The sequence below is a fragment of the Oncorhynchus clarkii genome, chromosome 30 (assembly GCF_045791955.1).
Source record: "Oncorhynchus clarkii lewisi isolate Uvic-CL-2024 chromosome 30, UVic_Ocla_1.0, whole genome shotgun sequence".
Taxonomy (NCBI): Eukaryota; Metazoa; Chordata; class Actinopteri; order Salmoniformes; family Salmonidae; genus Oncorhynchus; species Oncorhynchus clarkii.
The window spans coordinates 722,470-744,466 of NC_092176.1; the positions used below are offsets into that span (position 1 = coordinate 722,470).

The following is a 21,997-nucleotide window of genomic DNA, read 5'->3' on the forward strand; positions in this document are numbered from 1 at the left end:
AGTTAGGTCATTCTTCCCTCCATGGCCAATTGAGAATTCCCGACTGCATAAAGTACAGAAAGCTTTCCTCGAGTCACCACTGACAGCCTTAACCCACGTCTTTTTTTGCTTTCCATTATTTGTTGTAGCTGCAGTCTTTTTTTTTTGCAGGTTTATCAATATTTCCTTGTTATGCCAAACCGACCGAACAACAACAGAAATGACTTACGCTATACTGTGATTGGATGAATATATGGGACAACCAATTTAGCCCAATATAAGGAACATCCCGGCTAATAGGAGACAGTTGGCAACTCTAAATATAAAGGACATCCCAGCTAATACGGGACAGTTGGCAACCCTAGCAGGCTGGGTTGCTAGCTAACATTATGTGTATGATCTTATTCTTCGTATCTCAGACACGTTTGCTTGACTAGTTATAGCCATAGAACCTGGTTGGTTAGCTACCTGCAGATTCATGCAGGGTAGAAACGTCATGAGTTGTGATTATGGTCCATTGTTTAACTAGCTAGCTAAATGTCTTAAAAGACTCCACTCAAAGTATTTTAATTTCAAGTTAGTGCACTGTTAGTATGAGGATTCTGTGTTATGCACTATAGCCCGTTACCATATATGTGATTGAATATTATCTGCTGTTGGCTTGTGTGGATGTATGTATGTGTTTTGCAACATAGCTGACTTGAAACATTGTTAACAGTTTCAGGGCCATGGTCCTTTCTCATGATGGAAAAATACAGAATAACATGAAGACAGGAACTGTGCAATGAGTTGGAGGGGCACATTCAGAATGTAGTGTTGCGAGAACAAACGGTCTTTTGTAAGATAACAGGAGCCAGGTGCGAGATAACGTTATCGAGCATGAACGCATAGATAGTCTTCACAGAAAAAGTTACATCTATCAACTGAAGCGTTTAGGGGGCTGGGACCAGCCTCTGCGCCAACAATCAACGATAGGCTGGGTGAGTTTAAACCACGCCCAGTCTCTACTCTGACAGGCCGGCTCGGAAGCAGGAACTATTTCTGTCAGGGTATATTTATAATATCTTTGTCAAGAACAAGTCAGTTCTCTGTTTGCCCTGCGAGGTGGGACAGAGAGCCCGTATATACGAAAATTGCATTTACCACTTATTGCTTAGCTAATAAAAAATACATAGTATACAATCTGTGACTCATTGTCATATTTATCCTGATACCATATTTATCCTGATACGTGACTCTAACATTAGCTAGCTAGCTAACGTTAGCTGGCTGGCTCACTAACTAACTTTGCGTCATGCGTTGGGATTCATTGTTTACCTAGCTAGCTATCTAGCTACATTTCTTAGCAAAAGGCTCTCGTCTTTGTGTGCCAGGTCACATAATAACTGATTCATTTGTAAATGCTCAACACCTGCTGTATATGTCTGGGGTCAGTAAATGTCAGTAACAAAGCGTAATTAAATTGTTGCCATGAGCACAGTTACAGTCACCAACGCTATGGATAACATAAAAACTGCCTAACCAGCTCTGCTTAGGGGGAGTAAAATGGTCAGAGTGGGGTGTTCTCTCATTATGTGTCTGGAAGTAGCTAGCCAATGTTAGCCAGTTAGCTTGGGTGACTGTCGTTGTGAGGTCAGAGCTTTCGGAAACAACCCTACTTATTGGCCAGAGTGTCCAGTGTGCGCTCTGAATGCGAAACACTCTGCATTTATGGACGATGGACAAATGGACAATCTGACAGCACAGTTGCAGTCACCAACGCTCTGGATAACATAACAGCTTAATCAGCTCTGCTAGGGCGAATAATGTTCAGTGAGCTGTTCTCTCTAGATGTCTGGGAGTTAGTTAGTACAGATGTAACGGCTGTCTTGGGAAGAAGGTGAGGACCAAGGTGCAGCGTGGTAAGTGTTCATTATTTATTTAATGAAAAAACTGAACACTGAATAACAAACAAATAACACAGTGCCTGCCCGGTCCCTCTCTCTCCACAGTAAGCACGGGGAGTTGGCTCAGGTCTCCTACCTGACTTAGCCACACTCCCGTGTGCCTCCCCCCCAATAAATTCCAACCGCGCTGCAGCTTTAGCTTCCTACAGCTCTGCCTTGGGGCGGCGATATTCCCCAGCCTGTGCCCAGGGTCCCTTGCTGTCTAATATCTCCTCCCAAGTCCAGTTCTCCAGGTATCCCTGCCTCTCGTCACCACGCTGCTTGGTCCTTTCTTGGTGGGTGGTTCTGTAACGGCTGTCTTGGGAAGAAGGTGAGGACCAAGGTGCAGCGTGGTAAGTGGTCATGATTTATTTAATGAAAAAACTGAACACTGAATAACAAAGAAATAACCGAAACAGTTCTGTCTGGTGCAGACACACAAAGACTGAAAATAACCACCCACAAAACACAATCGAAAACAGTCTACCTAAAAATGGTTCTCAATCAGGGACAACGATTGACAGCTGCCTCTGATTGAGAACCATAACAGGCCAAACACAGAAATAGAAAATCATAGAAAAACTAACATAGTCAACCCACCCAACTCACGCCCTGACCATACTAAAACAAAAGACAAAGGAACTAAGGTCAGAACGTGACAACAGAAGTTAGTTAGTACAGAACGCACGGATCAACCCTTAAAGAGATGGGTGGGGCTAACACGGAACCCAAACCGGCTGCGCTCGTGCGCCATCTTGCATATATATCTTTTGTCCCCCCACACCAAACGCGATCACAACACGCAGGTTAAAATATCACAACATACTCTGAACCAATTACATTAATTTGGGGACAGGTTGAAAAGCATGAAACATTTATGGCAATTTAACTAGTTAGCTTGCACTTGCTAGCTAATTTGACCTATTTAGCTAGCTTGCTGTTGCTTGTTAATTTGTCCTGGGATATAAACATTAGGTTGTTTTTTTACCTGAAATGCACAAGGACCTCTGCTCCAACAATTAGTCCACACATAAAAATGGTCAACCGAATCGTTTCTAGTCATCCCTCCTCCTTCCAGGCCTTTTCATCATTTAACCTATACAGTGATTGGCATCTAAACTTTCATAATTTTACCACGACAACCGGCACCAGTTCGTCTTTCAATCACCCACGTGGGTATAATTAATGAGGAGATGGCATGTGGGTACCTGCTTCTATAAACCAATGAGAAGATGGGAGAGGCAGGACTTGCAGCGCGATCTACGTCAGAAATAGGTATGACTTCTATTTTAGCCCTTGGCAACGCATACGCTCGTTGGCGCAATAATTGAATAACATAGATTTCTAAATATCTTTTGCAACGCTCACGCACGTGATGCGAGCGGTGTGGTCAGCCTATTAAGAGGGTGTGAACAATGCTGAATGGGTGTAGACAAAGAAGGGCTCTCTAATAGTAGTACCAAAACATTGAAAGACGGTTTTCTCAAAAATGAGTTTACATGAGTTTATCAACTTTCAAAACATAATTAATTTGTTTCTTCAAATGCAGTGTATGATATACCATTTTGTAGCTCTGAGTCTATACTTTTATCCAATGTAAAAAAAAACAGATATTAAAATGTTTCTATATAAAGAGCCAGAATCCAGGTTATGAGTCACATATAGTATTATTAAACATAATTTGTACCAGCACAGAGCCTTCCCCTGGGTTATTACTCATATGAATCCCGTGACCTGTACAGCTGGGCATTCTTACCCCTCCAGACATGACATGAAACATAATATAATGTGACATTTGACATCAAAGAGTTATGTCAGATGGACAAAGAGTTTTCACTATTATTCACCTAGGTCATAATGTGAGATAAATGAACTCAAACCAGGCCTAGGTTTACGTTTGCGTATCTCCAGTTAATCATAGATTTTAGAAAACGTCTAAAAACAGTATGCCCCACAGATTATGTGACATGGTTAAATAATCTATGACGATGACATTGTCATAATGTGATTGATACCCCAGGCAGGACAGCCTTGGGGGAGAATAGTTGGAGGTGTGGAGTTCCACACAGTCCGATGGCCTCTCCAACGACCTCTGACCTCTCCAGATGGCAGGATGTTCTGATTTAGTTGGACTGCTGATGTGTTTATGGTAATATTATAGGTTTAAGAGGTTTTGATCCTATGTTGATGTAGTAGTGCTAGACAATATTCATTAAAGACGTGTGATTAGCCTAAATACTACCTGTCAGACTGTGAATGGTGTATGTGCGTGCACATGTGAGTTTGTAATTTGTGTGTGCTTGTTCTATAAGGTATGGCTGAGTGTTATGTGTATTAGAGATTCATACAAGGACAATCTTTTCAGAAGCCCTGCTGATAGCTGAAGGGGGGTTGATAATAACAGCTCTTCAGTATGAGAGATCCAGAATCGTGAAGGCCATCATCACCCTCCTTCAACCCACTCTAAGCACTCCGTCACAGGGAGAACAACACCATCCAAGACAGAGGTTGTTATAAAGTTATTACCAGTGTCTTGTAAATCATTGGACATGTAAACAAGTGCCAGGGGTCAAACCCAGGGCTGAAACCCATCCAGCGGTGACGTCGTGGGACTCAGCTCTGTGAATATAACAAATACCCTGTTGATTTCCACTTAGGACACGCTTCTGTTCCACCCACATCAAATGAATGAATCCATTCCAAACAATAACCTTGCCTGCTACACATTTGTGATTATTTAATTATCCCATGCCTGCCTGCCCCACCCCACATTTTGTTTGACAAATGACTAGGCTCGCCTCATCAAGCTCATGAAAATGTAAACTAATGGGAGGTGGGGCTGGGCTCTGTGCCAGACTTCCAGACACAAATGGCCTGAATAAATGCTGGCACATGCTGCAGCTCCTCGTAAAAATGCTCAGGGAATATGGGTGACATGGGTGTCCTAACAAATCAAATTTAAGAAGTTATCTGATTGTTTAATTTATTTTCCCCAGTCAGTGGACTCTGTGGACATTTGGGGTGTGTGTTTGTGTATGCGTGTGTGTGACTGAGCAAGAGAGTAGATAACACTCCAGATAAATTATATTATAACTTATTTTATATTCCATGCCCTCAACATGAAATATACTGTCAGACTCTGCCTGGATAAGGGAAGTCATATCACATTGGGTTTTGTTCATGCTACATTTTAGGAAAGCGCTTTGAGTATGACCACACAGAGGGCTCAGACAGACAGGTGTGGGCTCACAGTGACATCATTAGTGACCCAGGAGAGGTCCAAATGGCAAGTCTAACATTACATAATATATTAATGATAACAATATTTTACAATATACACACAGAAATAAAATGTGCCCCATTCATTCACACCACATTCATACATTTGACATTTTGCTCCTCCCACGGTCATCCAATCACATCATTCTCTCCAGATGTTGCTCTTGGCTCCTACAATCAGAATTCAACTGACAATCATGACACTCCTTCCTTGACATGCAGTTGTTACTCTTTATCACAAATGTTGTACATGGAGGATGTTTCTGACACTACTGTGTCTACTATCACAGAACTAGAAGGACATTCTATATTTATATCTACTAAACTGTAGGTCCTCCCTCCGCCTTATCCCTTAGCAATAAACAGCTTGCTAATAAGATCATTATTCCATTGTAAAAATAACGTTTCCCCACCCTCCTGTTCACCACCTATCACGTGCATTTGTCTCTCCTCATCATATCTGTCATGTAAATTGCTGCTATCCCAAGCTTTCTAGTGACTTGTTGAGAATATAATTTGCCAGTACATGGTACTTTTCAGACACTACCTGTACATTGATATATACAATAGCTATCTGCAATACAAATGACCATGGCTTCAACACAGAGGCTTCATAAGAAGACAATCAACAGCATATGAGATTAGACTTCACTACTAACCATGATGTGAATGATGTCAAAGGACTCAATACTAAAGCCAAATACATATGCATAACACAAGCACACATGTACTCATGCAAACATATAATTGCATAATCGTGCACGCATGCACACACAGCTTAAAACAAGCACAGTTGATCTCATACGAGAAAATCAACTGTTTGATATTCTAGTGCTATGGTACTCAAGTGTTCTGACTGGATTCTCCTGTGTTCTGTTCTTCTGAAGTCTCATTTTTCTCTTGTTCTGTCTTTGCTGACAGTATTCTTGTATTGTGGTGTTCTGTTGCTGTGGTTGCTCTGGTGCTGAGTTTTGGTTACTCTAGTAGTGTTCCTGTGTGGTTTCTTATCCTGTGCAGCAGGTGACAGTGGGCATCTTCTTGTTGGGACTTCTGTAGAGGTTAGTCACAGACTCCTGGTTCTCATCCCCATGAACCTGCTTGGTCATCTCTCTGATAGGGGGGGGGGGGGGAGGAGGAGAACGAGAATGAGAACAAAAGAGAATAATAAAATAGAAAGAGTTAAAGGCGTTACAAAACTTTACATGTTGTTCTACATTTTGGTCCAGGAAAAAAATATTTAAAAGTATCCAACTCAGTCAGATCAGAGAGTACTCTAAGGAGCAACACATTTACAGGTAAATCACTTAGCAGAGAGAGAAAACAGAGATGTCTAGGATCCGGTATTTCTTACCTGGCCAGATGCAGCACGGCCTCTATGACATTAGATCCGTCTTTAGCACTGGTCTCACAGAAGAGGGCGTTATATGTCTGAAAGGAAACAAACAACGCAACTCTCAAATCAGGCTGAAGTTCCATACATTGACCTGACCAGGCTATATTCTAGGGTACAACTAGACGTGACTGTAAATCCCTCTGGATAAAATAATCTGCTAAATGACAAATGTAAATGTAACTAATGTAAAGGTTTAAGTAAGACGTTGGGGTTGAGTGGTCACCATGGCCAGCTTCTCTCCGAAGCTGGTGGGGACACAGGTGACACTGTCCTGTAGCGCTTGCTCCCTCAGGTCACACTTATTTCCAACTAGCATGATGGGAATGTCATCCTGGGACACGTCCTGGACACAGATGGACAGCAGGTTAAAACACAGGCCAACAACACTGACAACAAACACAACAACACTGCTATCCAAAACTCAAAACTGAGTGCGTCCCAAATGGCACCCTATTCCCATTATTGTGCACTACTTTTGACCAGGGCCCATATGGCTCTGGTCAAAAGCATTTGGGATGCACACACTTATCACACAACTCAACACTGCAATGAAATGGACACAGCGTTGCTTCAACAAGTTTTTGCCCAGTGGGATGTTGCTATAACTAGCAACATGATAGCCTAATGTTTAGACTTTAGAGTTTGTGATCTGGTTAATGATTAGCCCAATGGGGTAAATCGGCAATCCTCAGCCTAATTATTTATAGCCACTATGCTGCATCAGGTGGGCTACACCAGGTGATAATAATGATTACCAAATAGCACACCTCCCTGATAATATGGACTATTGTTATATTGGGTTCATTTCTGTAGGGGGAAATTACATTTTAAATGTTTTTTTTATTTTTAGGGTGAATCAGCTTTAATATTGCGGATAGATTGTTGCTTCCTTCGATGTAATTTTCTGCATCGTTTCCAATACCCCATATATTTTCGGGGTAAATATATATATATATATATATATATATCTATATATATACATACACATACCCACACATGTACATATATATAAAAATACATACATATACATACACACTTAAAAAAAATATACCTTCCTTTATTATTCCCCGCAAACCCTACCACCGCTCCCCTAATTGGAGTAAACTATTAAACAACAACACTTAGGCTTCTACTTCCAGCTTATACATACTATACACATTTTACAGACACAATCTATTTACAATAGTTATATTTGGTTTGTTTTTAACCCTGGCCTTCTTCTACTTCTGATGTCCATCCAGTTTGATTTATATTTGCCATATCTTTTAAATGTTTATATTCATTCATTTTGGAGTAGGATGTCATTTTAAAAGTCACCCGAACCGACTTTCTCACAGTCATTCTAATCCCAAAATGTTTACATCCCGTGGCATCACCCAGATGTGTGCTACACATTGGTGGCGGATAGGGTGAATTTGAACCTTAATATGTGGTTAGAGCGTTGGCCCAATAACCGAAAGGTTGCTGGATCGAATCCACGAGCTGACGAGGTAAAAATATGTCGTTCTGCCCCTGACCAAGGCAGTTAACCCCTGTTCCCCGGTAGGCTGTCATTGTAAATAAGAATTTGTTTTTAACTGACTTGCCTAGTTAAATAAAAAAAATAAAAAAATTTGAAGTGCATTGAGCATCTTAGAAAAGTGTCATATCAATTGTATGTAAAAATGTATTGTATAAATTATTACTACCTCAATCATGTCCACCCATTCTCTCACGTTGAGAAAGCTCTTTTCACAGGTGACATCATACAGCAGGAGGACCCCGTCGGCTCGTCTGAAGTACGACTTCGCAATGCTGCGGAACCTAGGACACACACACACAGGAATGGAGGTTAACAGAGCACCACTACATAGATTGGCTGAAATAGACATGTTCACTAACACACGCATGCATGCAAACACACACACACAGCTCTCACTAACCCCTGACCCTGACTCTAACACTAAACCTAACCCCTAAACTAGCCTTTTTACAAGTGAGGACCAAAATGTCCTCACTTCTCTGAATATTTGTTGGTTTACTATTCTTGTGAGGACTTTTTGTTCTCACAAATATAGTAAAACGTGCCCACACACACACACACACACACACACACACACACACACACACACACACACACACACACACACACACACACACACACACACACACACACACACACACACCTCTCCTGGCCTGCTGTGTCCCACAACTGTAGTAGGGTGGGCTCTCCATCCACTACTAGAGTCTTCATCTGAAAGTCCACCCCTGAGGATCAACACAAGAGGATGTTCAAACACACTACTCCAAAAGACAATCCCATTACCATCTACAGTGCCTTGCGAAAGTATTCGGCCCCCTTGAACTTTGCGACCTTTTGCCACATTTCAGGCTTCAAACATAAAGATATAAAACTGTATTTTTTGTGAAGAATCAACAACAAGTGGGACACAATCATGAAGTGGAACGACATTTATTGGATATTTCAAACTTTTTTAACAAATCAAAAACTGAAAAATTGGGTGTGCAAAATTATTCAGCCCCTTTACTTTCAGTGCAGCAAACTCTCTCCAGAAGTTCAGTGAGGATCTCTGAATGATCCAATGTTGACCTAAATGACTAATGATGATAAATACAATCCACCTGTGTGTAATCAAGTCTCCGTATAAATGCACCTGCACTGTGATAGTCTCAGAGGTCTGTTAAAAGCGCAGAGAGCATCATGAAGAACAAGGAACACACCAGGCAGGTCCGAGATACTGTTGTGAAGAAGTTTAAAGCCGGATTTGGATACAAAAAGATTTCCCAAGCTTTAAACATCCCAAGGAGCACTGTGCAAGCGATAATATTGAAATGGAAGGAGTATCAGACCACTGCAAATCTACCAAGACCTGGCCGTCCCTCTAAACTTTCAGCTCATACAAGGAGAAGACTGATCAGAGATGCAGCCAAGCGGCCCATGATCACTCTGGATGAACTGCAGACATCTACAGCTGAGGTGGGAGACTCTGTCCATAGGACAACAATCAGTCGTATATTGCACAAATCTGGCCTTTATGGAAGAGTGGCAAGAAGAAAGCCATTTCTTAAAGATATCCATAAAAAGTGTTGTTTAAAGTTTGCCACAAGCCACCTGGGAGACACACCAAACATGTGGAAGAAGGTGCTCTGGTCAGATGAAACCAAAATTGAACTTTTTGGCAACAATGCAAAACGTTATGTTTGGCGTAAAAGCAACACAGCTGAACACACCATCCCCACTGTCAAACATGGTGGTGGCAGCATTATGGTTTGGGCCTGCTTTTCTTCAGCAGGGACAGTGAAGATGGTTAAAATTGATGGGAAGATGGATGGAGCCAAATACAGGACCATTCTGGAAGAAAACCTGATGGAGTCTGCAAAAGACCTGAGACTGGGACGGAGATTTGTCTTCCAACAAGACAATGATCCAAAACATAAAGCAAAATCTACAATGGAATGGTTCAAAAATAAACATATCCATGTGTTAGAATGGCCAAGTCAAAGTCCAGACCTGAATCCAATCGAGAATCTGTGGAAAGAACTGAAAACTGCTGTTCACAAATGCTCTCCATCCAACCTCACTGAGCTCGAGCTATTTTGCAAGGAGGAATGGGAAAAAAATTCAGTCTCTCGATGTGGAAAACTGATAGAGACATACCCCAAGCGACTTACAGCTGTAATCGCAGCAAAAGGTTGCGCTACAAAGTATTAATTTAAGGGGGCTGAATAATTTTGCACGCCCAATTTTTCAGTTTTTGATTTGTTAAAAAAGTTTGAAATATCCAATAAATGTCGTTCCACTTCATGATTGTGTCCCACTTGTTGTTGATTCTTCACAAAAAAATACAGTTTTATATCTTTATGTTTGAAGCCTGAAATGTGGCAAAAGGTCGCGAAGTTCAAGGGGGCCGAATACTTTCGCAAGGCACTGTAAATATACATTCTATATCTGTCCCAGGCAACTAGGCATGCATACTTGACTAGCACCATGGGATAGAGCATGCAGTTGCATGGTTTGCTAACTATCTGTCTGATAGAACTCAGTGCACTCAATTTGATGGGCTTATGTCTGTTAAATTGTCTGTCTTTAATGGTTCTGTACTTAGTCCTCTCTTGTTCACTATTTATATAAATGATTTAGACAAAAATGTCCAAAATGCACAACTTCATTTTTATGCTGATGATACTGTCATTTACTGTTGTGCCTTGTCTCTTACAAAAGCTTTCCAGAACTTGCAAACTGCTTTTTATACTGATCAACATGCCTTGTGTAGATTGAAGCTTATCCTCAATACTGACAAAACTAAACTAATGGTGTTTTCTAAAGCAATAAATAGACCTCTGAACCTTTCACCTATTACTACCTGTCAGGGCAAGGAGATTGAGATTGTAACCTCATATAAATATCCTGGAATTTTAATTGATGACGGCCTCTCTTTTAAATTGCATATTCAACCACTTTGAAGCTGAAATTGGGATTTTATTTTAGGAATAAGGCCTGTTTTTCTTTTGAAGCCAGAAGGAGGCTAGTATCAGCTACATTTATGCCTTTACTAGACTATGGGGATATTCTATATATGAATGCTTCTGCTCAGTGTTTGAGATCAATTGACACCCTTTACCATGGCGCTTTGAGATGTATTTTAAACTGCAAAACCTCTATGCACCACGGCACTTTGTATACCAGGGTTGTCACTCGTAGGCTCAGTCACTGGTATACTTTTATTTACAAAGCCATTTTGGGTTTACGACCTTTTTATTTCTGCATTTTTATTGTTCAGAAATGTGGTGGGTATTCTCTTCGTTCGCTGGACTTTATCCTGCTAACTGTTCCAAATGTCCGAACTGAATTTGGTAAAAGGGATTTTATGTACTCTGCGCCATCGTCTTGGAACGCCTTACAAAATACTTTTAAACTGGAAGAACTTGTCCCGATTGGTATTTTTAAATCACTGATGAATCACTTGTAGTTTTTCATGTTGTTTGTTTGTAATTTTTGTAATGACTTGGTGCTGCCTATCTTGGCCAGGACGCTCTAGAAAAATATATTTGAAATCTCAATGGTTAAATTAAAGGTTAAATAAAAAAATTCAAATAAAAAAATAGAACCTTTGGAGACTTCACAAGCCAAGCTGTGTTGGGGAAAGTAGTGTGAAAGCGTGCTTAACCGAGCCCGAGCGGTCCAGCTAGACGAACTCCTTGTTCACCATTTACAGTCAAAAGTAATGTGTGGATATAATGATACTGTAAGCAGGTGAGAGCTAACACAGGTACGCTGACACACCCACCCAGGGTGGCGCTGGTGTTTCCTCGGAACTCGTTCTTGCAGAGGCGGAGCAGAAAGCTGGACTTGCCCACCGCTGCATCGCCAGCCAACACCACCCTGTAGGCCTTCTCTGATGTCATATAGCCCAGGTCAGCTGACTCCTTCTCTTTACCCTATACACACACACAGAGAGAGAGAGAGAGAGAGAGAGAGAGAGAGAGGGGTGAGAGAGGGGTGAGAGAGGGGGAGGGAGACACAGAGAGAGAGAGAGAGGAAGAGAAAGCACGAGAGGGAGCGAGAGAGAAAGAAAGAAAGTGAAAGAGGTTAAAGGCACACCTTGACTGTATTGTACCGGACCATGTCATAATACTGGAATGATGTTAACTCACTTGTCATGCATAGTCAACAATCAACAGTTTCTCCTGAACTAAGTCAACCATTTACGCTCAAGTGTTTTCTACTACGTCTGCCTGCTAACCAAGTAATTCCGCCAAGTGTCTTTCTTTTTAAAATGGTTTTAAAGCTCCAAATTAGCTTTTATTTTAGTTCTACAATCCAGGATTTACACTCTCCTCTCTTCTCACACCACTGCCCACTGTCCTGTACCTCATTGGTGATGGCAGAGAGGGCTTTGCGTGTGGACGCTCCAGAGCTGGTCCGGCTGACTGACTCCAAAGGTTTCCAGTCCAGGACAGAATCACTGTCTGATCCAAACACCATCTCATCCCGCATTTCTGCAACCTGACACATTAACACTATCGTATTAACATCAATACATAATGAGCGTTATCAGTAACAATAAGTGTATGTAGTACAAGTGGATGACGATGAGTGTATAATGTATTTGTGTGTGTGTGTGTGTGTGTTGTGCATTACTGTAAAGTGTGTGTGTGTTTGAGTGTCTGTGTGTGTAATAAGCATGTGTCTGTGTGTGTGCGTATAGTGCGTACATGTATGTGTGTACTTTGGCATAGTCTATGTGTGTGTGTTTGTGTTTGTATGTAGTGCTTGTGTGTGTGTATGGTGTAGTGTGTGTGTATGTGTATTACTGTATGTTTATGTGTCTTACGTCATTGTCAGAGTGGCCCCCCGCCAGGCTGTCTGTGTTCCCTGCCACCCTCTGTTCCTCCTCGTGCCCTTTCACCTCCTGCTCAGAGTCATATTCGTTGTTGGAGCCACGCAGCGTGGACATGCCGCTGTCTAGGGAGCTCTCGGGCAGGCTGTCTACCTCGCTGCTGCGTTTTACCTGCATGGCCGGGTCACACAGAGCCAGGGCTAGGGTGTCCAGACTGGGCCGCCGACACCCCAGGGAACTCCTACCACCTTCACCTCCACAAAGGCCCAGCAGGTCTCCGTCCGCATCCACACCATCCACACCCGCCTGGTAGAACCTGGGACAGTATAGACAGACAGAGGCATTCCTGTCATTCTCAACATCCACACAGGCTACTCGAAACAGAAACCTTTCCTCACTACAGTGGTTCATCGACTTAAGAGGTTCCCCGGAATCACAGCTTCATTGCTCCAGACCACCGCAGGGGGGGGAGTTAGAGCACTCATTATGCATCTGGGTCAGAAGGTTTTTATATGACCAATCATTTCGAGTGGTTCCAATGACAAATTTGACATTATGCCACCCGTCGCTGGTAAGTGTATGTAAACTTTCTACATAAACTGTACCTACACACGTATCTACAGTTGAAGTCGGAAGTTTAAATACACTAAGGTTGGAGTCATTAAAACTCATTTTTCAACCACTCCACAAATTTCTTGTTAACAAACTATAGTTTTGGCAAGTCGGTTAGGACATCTATTTTGTGCATGACACAAGTCATTTTTCCAACAAATGTTTACAGACAGATTAATTCACTGTATCACAATTCTAGTGGGTCAGAAGATTACATACACTAAATTGACTGTGCCTTTAAACAGCTTGGAAAATTACAGAAAAGGATGTCATAGCTTTAGAGGCTTCAAATAATTGACATAATTTGAGTCAACTGCAGGTGTACTTCTGGATGTATTTCAAGGCCTGCCTTCAAACGCAGTGCCTCTGCTTGACATCATGGGAAAATCAAAAGAAATCAGCCAAAAATTGTTGACCCCCACAAGTCTGGTTCATCCTTGGGAGCAATTTACAAACGCCTGAAGGTACCACGTTCATCTGTACAAAAAATAGTACGCAAGTATAAACACCATGGGACCACGCAGCCGTCATACCGCACAGGAAGGAGACGCGTTTTGTCACCTAGAGATGAACGTACTTTGGTGCGAAAAGTGCAAATCAATCCCAGAACAACAGCAAAGGACCTTGTGAAGATGCTGGAGGAAACCGGTAAAAAAGTATCTATATCCACAGTAAAACGAGTCCTATATAGACAGACTCAGCAAGGAAGAAGCCACTTCTCCAAAACCGCCATAAAAAAGACAGACTACGGTTTGCAACTGCACATGGGGACAAAGATGGTACTTTTTGGCGAAATGTTCTCTCATCTGATGAAACAAAAATAGAACTGCTTGGCCATAATGACCATCGTTATGTTTGAAGGAAAAGGGGGAGGCTTGCAAGCTGAAGAAGGAAGAAAAATGACGTGGATATATTGAAGCAACATCTCAAGACATCAGTTAAAGCTTGCTCGCAAATGGGTCTTCCAAATGGACAATGACCCCAAGCATGCTTAAGTTGTGGCAAAATGGCTTAAGGACAACAAAGTCAAGGTATTGGAGTGGCCATCACAAAGCCCTGACCTCATTCCTATAGAACATTTGTGGACACAACTGAAAAAGCGTGTGCGAGCAAGAAGGTCCACAAACCTGACTCAGTTACACCAGCTCTGTCAGGTGGAATGGGACAAAATTCACCCAACTTATTGTGGGAAGCTTATGGAAGGCTACCCGAAATGTTTGACCCAAGTTAAACAATTTAAAGGCAATGCTATCAAATACTAATTGAGTGTATGTAAACTTCTGACCCACTGGGAATGTGATGAAAGAAACTAAAGATAAAATAAATAATTCTCTCTACTATTATTCTGACATTTCACATTCTTAAAATAAAGTGGTGATCCTAACTGACCTAAGACAGGGAATTTTTACTAGGATTAAATGTCAGGAATTGTGAAAACGGAGTTTAAATGTATTTGGCTAAGGTGAATGTAAACTTCCGACTTCAACTGTACAGCGGTCTAAGGCACTGCATCGCAATGCAAGAGGCATTACTACAGTCCCTGGTTTGAATACAGGCTGTATCACAGGCAACCGTGATTGGGAGTGCCATAGGGTGGTGCACAATTGGACCAGCATCATCCAGGTTTGGCCGGTGTTGGCCGTGATTGTAAATAACAATTTGTTTTACCTGACTTGCCTAGTTAAATAAAGGTTCAATTTAAAAAACTACTGGCGGTAACTGCAGCGCAATAAATAGGATGTGAACAGTGGCTAGTGCTGACAATATAGCCAGCTTGTTATGCAAGTGTTGCACACCAACAGATGGAGAAAACCTACACCAGTCAATCAATTCATTTCAACAATAATCTTCATTTTAATTTGACTTTACAAACAACATTAATTAATTGGAGTCTATTTCTTCGAAGCCTGGACCAATATAAAAGAACTTAACTCGCTGAGGTAGGCTATGAGACTTAACAGACACATTTTTTATTAGGCCTACTTACAATTTTTGACCAGTGGCAACTGGTCAAAAATGTAGCATCCGACATAAAACAATCATTTAAAGAAAAAAAGTATCGTTCAAACTTAAACAATGTAACTAATAATGAAAAGCACACATTTGTAAATCGCAAACTCTAAAAGTAATTGGAATGGTAGATACAAATGATTTGTGACATTGTGGTTACAATAAAGAATGTAAACAAGATGCTTTGTCTCCACAACTGTAGCAGGTGTCCTGCAAATGTAGCAGCCCATCATGCAAATGTTTCCTATTAGCAGGACAATATACTTTTTATAGCCCGGCTACTGTTGTGAAAATCCCTCAACTTGCCATGTATTCGATGCTTAAGTACACTAAAGTGTTACATTTCTAACTCAAAACAGCAGTACAGTATTTCTTCATCAACATCTTTATGCGTTGGTTAATAAAATACAGAGAAAAAAGACATTCAAATGTGGATGTTTATTTAAACAACATTTTAGTCTCGTTTCCACCCAGCTCCACGACCACAACTGAAATGAGCGCCATTTGGGGAGAGTCAGGCGGCATTGGCGGAGAGTCAGGTGGAGAATGACGCATAGAAAATGGCGAGGAACGAGATGGAGATGGAAATCCATGACATGCACACCTGTGAGCTCTGGAACTCCACCTTCGACAGGCAGAGTCAACATACGTGGCGGGTTCGTCAGGTCGTTGTTTCACCCTGACATTTCCATTCCTCTTCTGACAACAGAACTTGACCAACTGCTCACCAGGCACAGCAAGGGACGGCCGGACCGTTATGCTGTTCTGCTATTCCAAGGATGTGTAACCGAAGAGAGATACCACGAGTGGGCACAGAATACCAACTAGGATGGATCACGAGGCAAATGTGGCTTACCAGTGAACCTCCGGGGGTTCATCATTAATACTGTGTCTCAGAAGTGTCTATCCATGACTGATGCAATCCGAAAAAGCATTAAAGACAGAGTTATTGAGCACTTGAGGTTTCTAAGAAAGTCTGGACATGGCCTGTTCTCCCTTATGTAAGGAATTAGGCACTTTCCCATGTTTACTACAGTATGTAATGTAGGCTATGTTTACTTGTCAGACTGCACAGTAGCCTAATAAACAAATGCAGGTGGCTTATATCTTCAAAATGCTTAAATGCTTTATTATCCAAATGTAAAAGCATATACTGTACAGTACTGTATTTCTTCATCAGCATCTTTATGCTTTCGTTAATAAAATAATGATTAAAATACTCTTTCAAAATGCTGATGTTTATTTAGTTATGGATCCATAACGAATTACTATCGGAATAAATATAACTGATTTACAGAAATATTGGAACAAAGTTGTCTAATGAAGGCAAAGAATTTAGAATCCTCCAATCCTCTTATGCTGTAGCCTAACCCGAATGTCACATTGTACAGCACCATATTTTCCATTCCATACTAACGGAAACCCTGGGGGTTTCGTTTTTCGTGGAATAGAAACTCCATAATATTAATCAAATTAATTAAGCCAAATTTCTTAAAATCAATCCCATATACTATGTTATTACAAAAAAGGTTTTAACCTCTCTAGGGTATGTGGGAAGCTAGCTTCCCATCTGGCCAACATCCAGTGAGATTGCAGAGCGCCAAATTCAAATACAGAAATACTCATTATAAAAATTCAGAAAACAAAACATATTTTATATAGGTTTAAAGATTAACTTCTTGTGAATCCAACCACGGTGTCAGATTTTAAAAATGCTTTACAGCGAAAGCATACCTTACGATTATTTGAGAACATAGCCCAGTTGACAAATTATTACAAACAGTAACCAGTCAAGCAGAAGCGTTACAAAACTCAGAAATAGAGATACAATTTATCCCTTACCTTTGATGATCTTCATATGGTTGCACTCAGAAGACATTCATTTACTCAATAAATGTTCCTTTTGTTCGATAATGTCTCTTTATATCCAAAAACCTCTGTTTTGTTTGCGCGTTTTCTTCAGTAATCCACAGGCACAAACGCAGTCAAAACAGGCAGACAAAAAAATCCCAATTGTATCCATAAAGTTCATAGAAACATGTCAAACGATGTTTATATTCAATCCTCATTGAGGATTTTTAGCCTAAATGATCTATAATATTTAAACCGGACAATAACGTTGTCAATATAAAAGGTAAACAAGAAATGCACTCTCTCGGGATTGCGCATGAAAAAGCTCTGTGACACGTCCACTCATTCAGACTGGTCTTACTCCCTCATTTATTAGAATACAAGCATGAAACAATTTATAAAGACTGATGCATAGGAACTGCAAATTGAGTCCTAAGTCAATGGATACTGTAATGGCATTGAATAGAAAACTACAAAAAAAAAAAAAAAAAAACTTCCTGAATGGATTTTTCTCAGGTTTTCGCCTGCCAAATCAGTTCTGTTATACCCACAGACACTATTTTAACAGTTTTGGAAACTAGAGTGTTTTCTATCCAAATGTACCAGTTATATGCATATCATATCTTCTGAGCCAGAGTAGCGGGCTGTTTAATTTGGGCATGCTTTTCATCCAAAATTCTGAATGCTGCCACCTACCCTAGAGAATTTAAATGCTCTTGTAATGCCAATATGGAAGACTATCAAATGCTTCTCAAAGATGCCGTCTGGTGGTCAAACTAGCACTGACTTGCATTAACAGAAAAAATGGCTGACAATTAAATAACGTGCCAGAGAATTCTGCCCGCAAGGTGTGCTGCAGTATGACACAACTTTAAAGGAGGAACCACCGTACAACTAAGCTAGCTCCAACAACCAAGCTAGAACATAGACTGTGATGTTTTTTGTATGGATGGCTATGAGTCCTGTATGGATGGCTATGAGTATACAATGCAAACATGCACATGTCCAGTGCTAATCTTCCACCTGATAATAATTGTACATAAACTTGAGTTTGAACATACACATGTACGTGTGCAGTGTGTACCTGTATTAGAGTATATTATCTGGACTCTGTCTGCACAAACACACCAGCAGGCTGTTGCTAGTCCAGTTCTGTCTTACCTGTCGCGGTATGGAGATGAGTAACAGATACTCTTGCTCCTCCTGCTAATGGTGCTGGCTGGGGAAGCACTGCTACCACGCTGAAACACAACCACAACATCACTGTCACAACTGTCTGGGTCACTGTGTGTGTGTGTGGGTGTGTTTTTGTTAATGTTTGGGTGTGTGTCCATACACTTATGTGTGCGCACGTTAGTGTGCACTGACCTGTATGTACTGAACCCTATGTGTGAGTATAGGAATTATCGTTCGATGAGAGTGTGTGAGACAGAGTGGAAGTTATGAGGTTATGAGGAGAGTGAGTTAGGGGTCAAGACTGAAATATGTTGTTGTTGCCGTTGTTTTTGTTGTTGTCTGTCATTGCCTCAAACATGGCTCAGTTGATTTCTCCAACAGACAAGCCCTTAGGACTGGCATTAGAGATTCAACTCTGACGTTAAAAGCAGAGAGATCAGAGAGAAAGAGAGAGGGAGTGATGGGAAGAGGAGGATAAAAGGGGTGTGGGATAGGGAGATAATTCAAAGAGGGGTGGAAGAACAAAGATAAGAGGCAGGGAGAGAGCAAGAGAGAGAGAGCATGCTGGTGTTACCATAGCTATGTGGTTGTCTACCTCACCTTATTGCTCTTGCTGAGGGTGTTCTCCAGGGAACTGCGCAGCCCGTCGTTACTGTCATGGAGCTTCCTGTTGGCTGTTCTATAGAGGGGAACAGAGGAGGGAGAGAAGCAAAGGAGAGAGAAGAGGGAGAGAAACAGAGGAGGAGAGAGGGGAGAGGGAGAGAAACAGAGGAGAGAGAAGAGGATAAGAACGGGAAGAGGTGATCAAAAGAGCCGTTGGCAGGTCTTCTCAAAATGACTTTTGAGGCTTTCAAAAACAGAAACTCTTTAAGACTCACAAAACTCCCAAGGCTTACAACTTCATGTTCCTCAGTTTACAGGCAACTCGATGTAACATCAAGTTGTGAGTTTTGAAGTATTCCTGTTTGTGGGTTAGGTGAGCGTTTGTCAGCGTTCCTGTTTATGTGTCAGACAAGCACTATGATTGGCCAGACTTACTGTAGGATCTCTATCTGTCGCTCCAGGTTCTCCCTCTCATCAGAGAAGTCTCTCATCATCGCCTCATCCCTGCACATACAAACAGTCATTCACAAATAATACATACACTTTCATAAACACTCATAACACATAATACATAAACTATAATAACACATACTACAAATCCCCCCTTAAAAACACATACTACATAAACTACAATAACACATACTACATAAACTACAATAACACATACTACATAAACTACAATAACACATACTACATAAACTACAATAACACATACTACACACACTCTCAAAACACATACATTAATTATCCAAAACAGGAGAATGTACATTCTAATAATGCAGACAAAAGCAGACACTTCAACAGTCTCAAAGAATCGGCACATTCACAACACAAACTTAGTTTGACTGGAAAGGCGAAGTGTGAGACTGGTTGCCAGGTAACCAGGTTGTGAGACTGAGTGTGAAGTCACACTAGGATATCCTGTTCCAAGTCTGGAAACATGTTACCACCCCAGGGAGGGGAGGGAGCAGCCAAGAGTCATTTACAACATGAACAATGTCTACACTGCATTTCTGATCAATTTGATGTTATTTTAATGGACAAAAAATGTGCTTTTCTTTCAAAAACAAGGACATTTCTAAGTGACCCCTGATTACCACTGATTATGTAATACATGATGACATTTGAAAGGCATTTTACAAGTGATGTCCAACACCCATGATACAGTAACTGTGTGTGTGTGTGTGTGTGTGTGTGTGTGTGTGTGTGTGTGTGTGTGTGTGTGTGTGTGTGTGTGTGTGTGTGTGTGTGTGTGTGTGTGTGTGTGTGTGTGTGTGTGTGTGTGCGCATGTGTTTCTCACCGCTCAGAGTTGATGCTGTGGTCTGTCAGATCACTCTTCAGAGAGGCCAGTTCACTCTGAAGGAAGGCTATGTTAGTTTGAGACTGCATCAACTCCTGCTTCAACCGCTGGTTTTCCTGGGGAGAGAGGGAGTGAGAGAGAGGAAGAGAGAGAGAGAAAGAGAGAGAGAGAGAGAGAGAGAGAGAGAGAGAGAGAGAGGTAAAGGGAGAGAGAGGTAGAGAGAGAGAGAGAGAGAGAGAGAGGTAAAGGGAGAGAGAGGTAGAGAGAAAGAGTGAGGTAAAGAGAGAGAGAGGTAAAGGTAAAGAGAGAGATGTAAAGGTAAAGAGAGAGGTAAAGGTAAAGAAAGAGAGAGAGGAAAAGAAGAGAGAGAGAGGTAAAGTAAAGTAAGAGAGAGAGAGGTAAAGAAAGAGAGCGAGAGAGAGAGAGAGAGAGAGAGAGAGAGAGAGAGAGAGAGAGAGAGAGGTAAAGGCAGAGAGAGAGAAGAGCGAGATCAGGAAATGGAAGAGAGTTAAAGGATGTGTTCAGAGTGATATAGGCCTAGCAGGAAGACCCATCTCACCAGAGTCAGTTCGTTGATCTTTCTCTTCAGGGTTGAAGACTCATCTTTCATGTTGATGTTCTTGTACTGGTCTTCAATCTGAGGAGGGAGTAGACACCTTTAACACACATCGCTGCCTGCTGTCAGTGAATCACAATATTCAATGGCGCAGATAGCAGCATAGATGGATTTCATTCAATTGTGATTGAGTTAATCTGATTGGATGTCTCACATGTTCATGAACCAATGAACCAACATGCTGAGTGGGTGAACAGGAGTGATTGGCTAGAGTAGTCGTCCAGGCAATAGATGCCACATTATTGGTTAATTGTTTACTTTTTCATTAACAGCATGAAACTTGGCCCCAAACTGTGTATCAAGTTTCAGACTTTATTGGAAAAGTTTATATTTATTTCACACCACCTACAATATAAAGGATATCTTTAGCGTGTACTAGGTGGAACAGTATAAGTGATGAATAGTCGAATGGTAAACTCACCAGCTGCATCTTCTGGAGCTTGTGCTGCAGTTCACACACCTCAGACTCATAGTGTCTCTTCAGCTCATTCAGAGCTGCCTCAGTCCTCTTGGCCTCCTACAGATAACAGAATAGAACACGGTGTAGCAGCATCCCATCTATTATGGCCTCCACAAGGATACAAGACACAATTCTAATGTCTTACATCATCATCAAATGTTCACACACTGTCAACATACAGATACAGCTACTGTCAAAACACCCAACTACTGTCCAAATCAAATGGCACAGTGTATGTGCATGCATGTGTGTTTCTGTGTGTGTGTGAATACGGTAGTGTTCTTCTGTGTGTGTGCATGTGTATGCTTGTGTTTGTTTGTACTTCTTTTGTATCACTCCTCTACGTTCCACTGATAAGAGTTTGAGCTGTGCTATTTTAGGGCAGTTTGGGTGACAGGTGGAGGGGGCCCGGGTGTATCAAGGAACTTGAGCAGACCTGCCAACCCTGTCC

The 21,997-nt window shown here is 41.4% G+C and overlaps 1 protein-coding gene across 4 annotated transcripts in view; it reads right to left on the reverse strand.

Moving 5' to 3' along the window:
- Positions 1–4,986: 4,986 nt before the first annotated feature.
- LOC139389805 (ras and EF-hand domain-containing protein-like) overlaps positions 4,987–21,997 on the reverse strand; it is a 29,216-nt gene continuing 12,205 nt past the window's right edge. For 3 of the 4 annotated variants that reach the window (XM_071136768.1, XM_071136767.1, XM_071136766.1), the window contains exons 4-17: positions 21,508–21,603; positions 21,030–21,107; positions 20,471–20,586; positions 19,605–19,673; positions 19,167–19,245; positions 18,552–18,631; positions 12,912–13,233; positions 12,449–12,583; positions 11,865–12,015; positions 8,742–8,823; positions 8,265–8,379; positions 6,800–6,919; positions 6,535–6,611; positions 4,987–6,293 (exon numbers count right to left, since the gene is read on the reverse strand). In XM_071136768.1, the coding sequence (XP_070992869.1) occupies positions 6,188–6,293; positions 6,535–6,611; positions 6,800–6,919; positions 8,265–8,379; positions 8,742–8,823; positions 11,865–12,015; positions 12,449–12,583; positions 12,912–13,233; positions 18,552–18,631; positions 19,167–19,245; positions 19,605–19,673; positions 20,471–20,586; positions 21,030–21,107; positions 21,508–21,603 (1,626 nt within the window). In that variant the 3' untranslated portion in view covers positions 4,987–6,187. Of the gene's footprint in view, positions 6,294–6,534; positions 6,612–6,799; positions 6,920–8,264; positions 8,380–8,741; positions 8,824–11,864; positions 12,016–12,448; positions 12,584–12,911; positions 13,234–18,551; positions 18,632–19,166; positions 19,246–19,604; positions 19,674–20,470; positions 20,587–21,029; positions 21,108–21,507; positions 21,604–21,997 lie in introns of those variants that run through there. The other variant, XM_071136769.1, reaches the window with a different exon arrangement.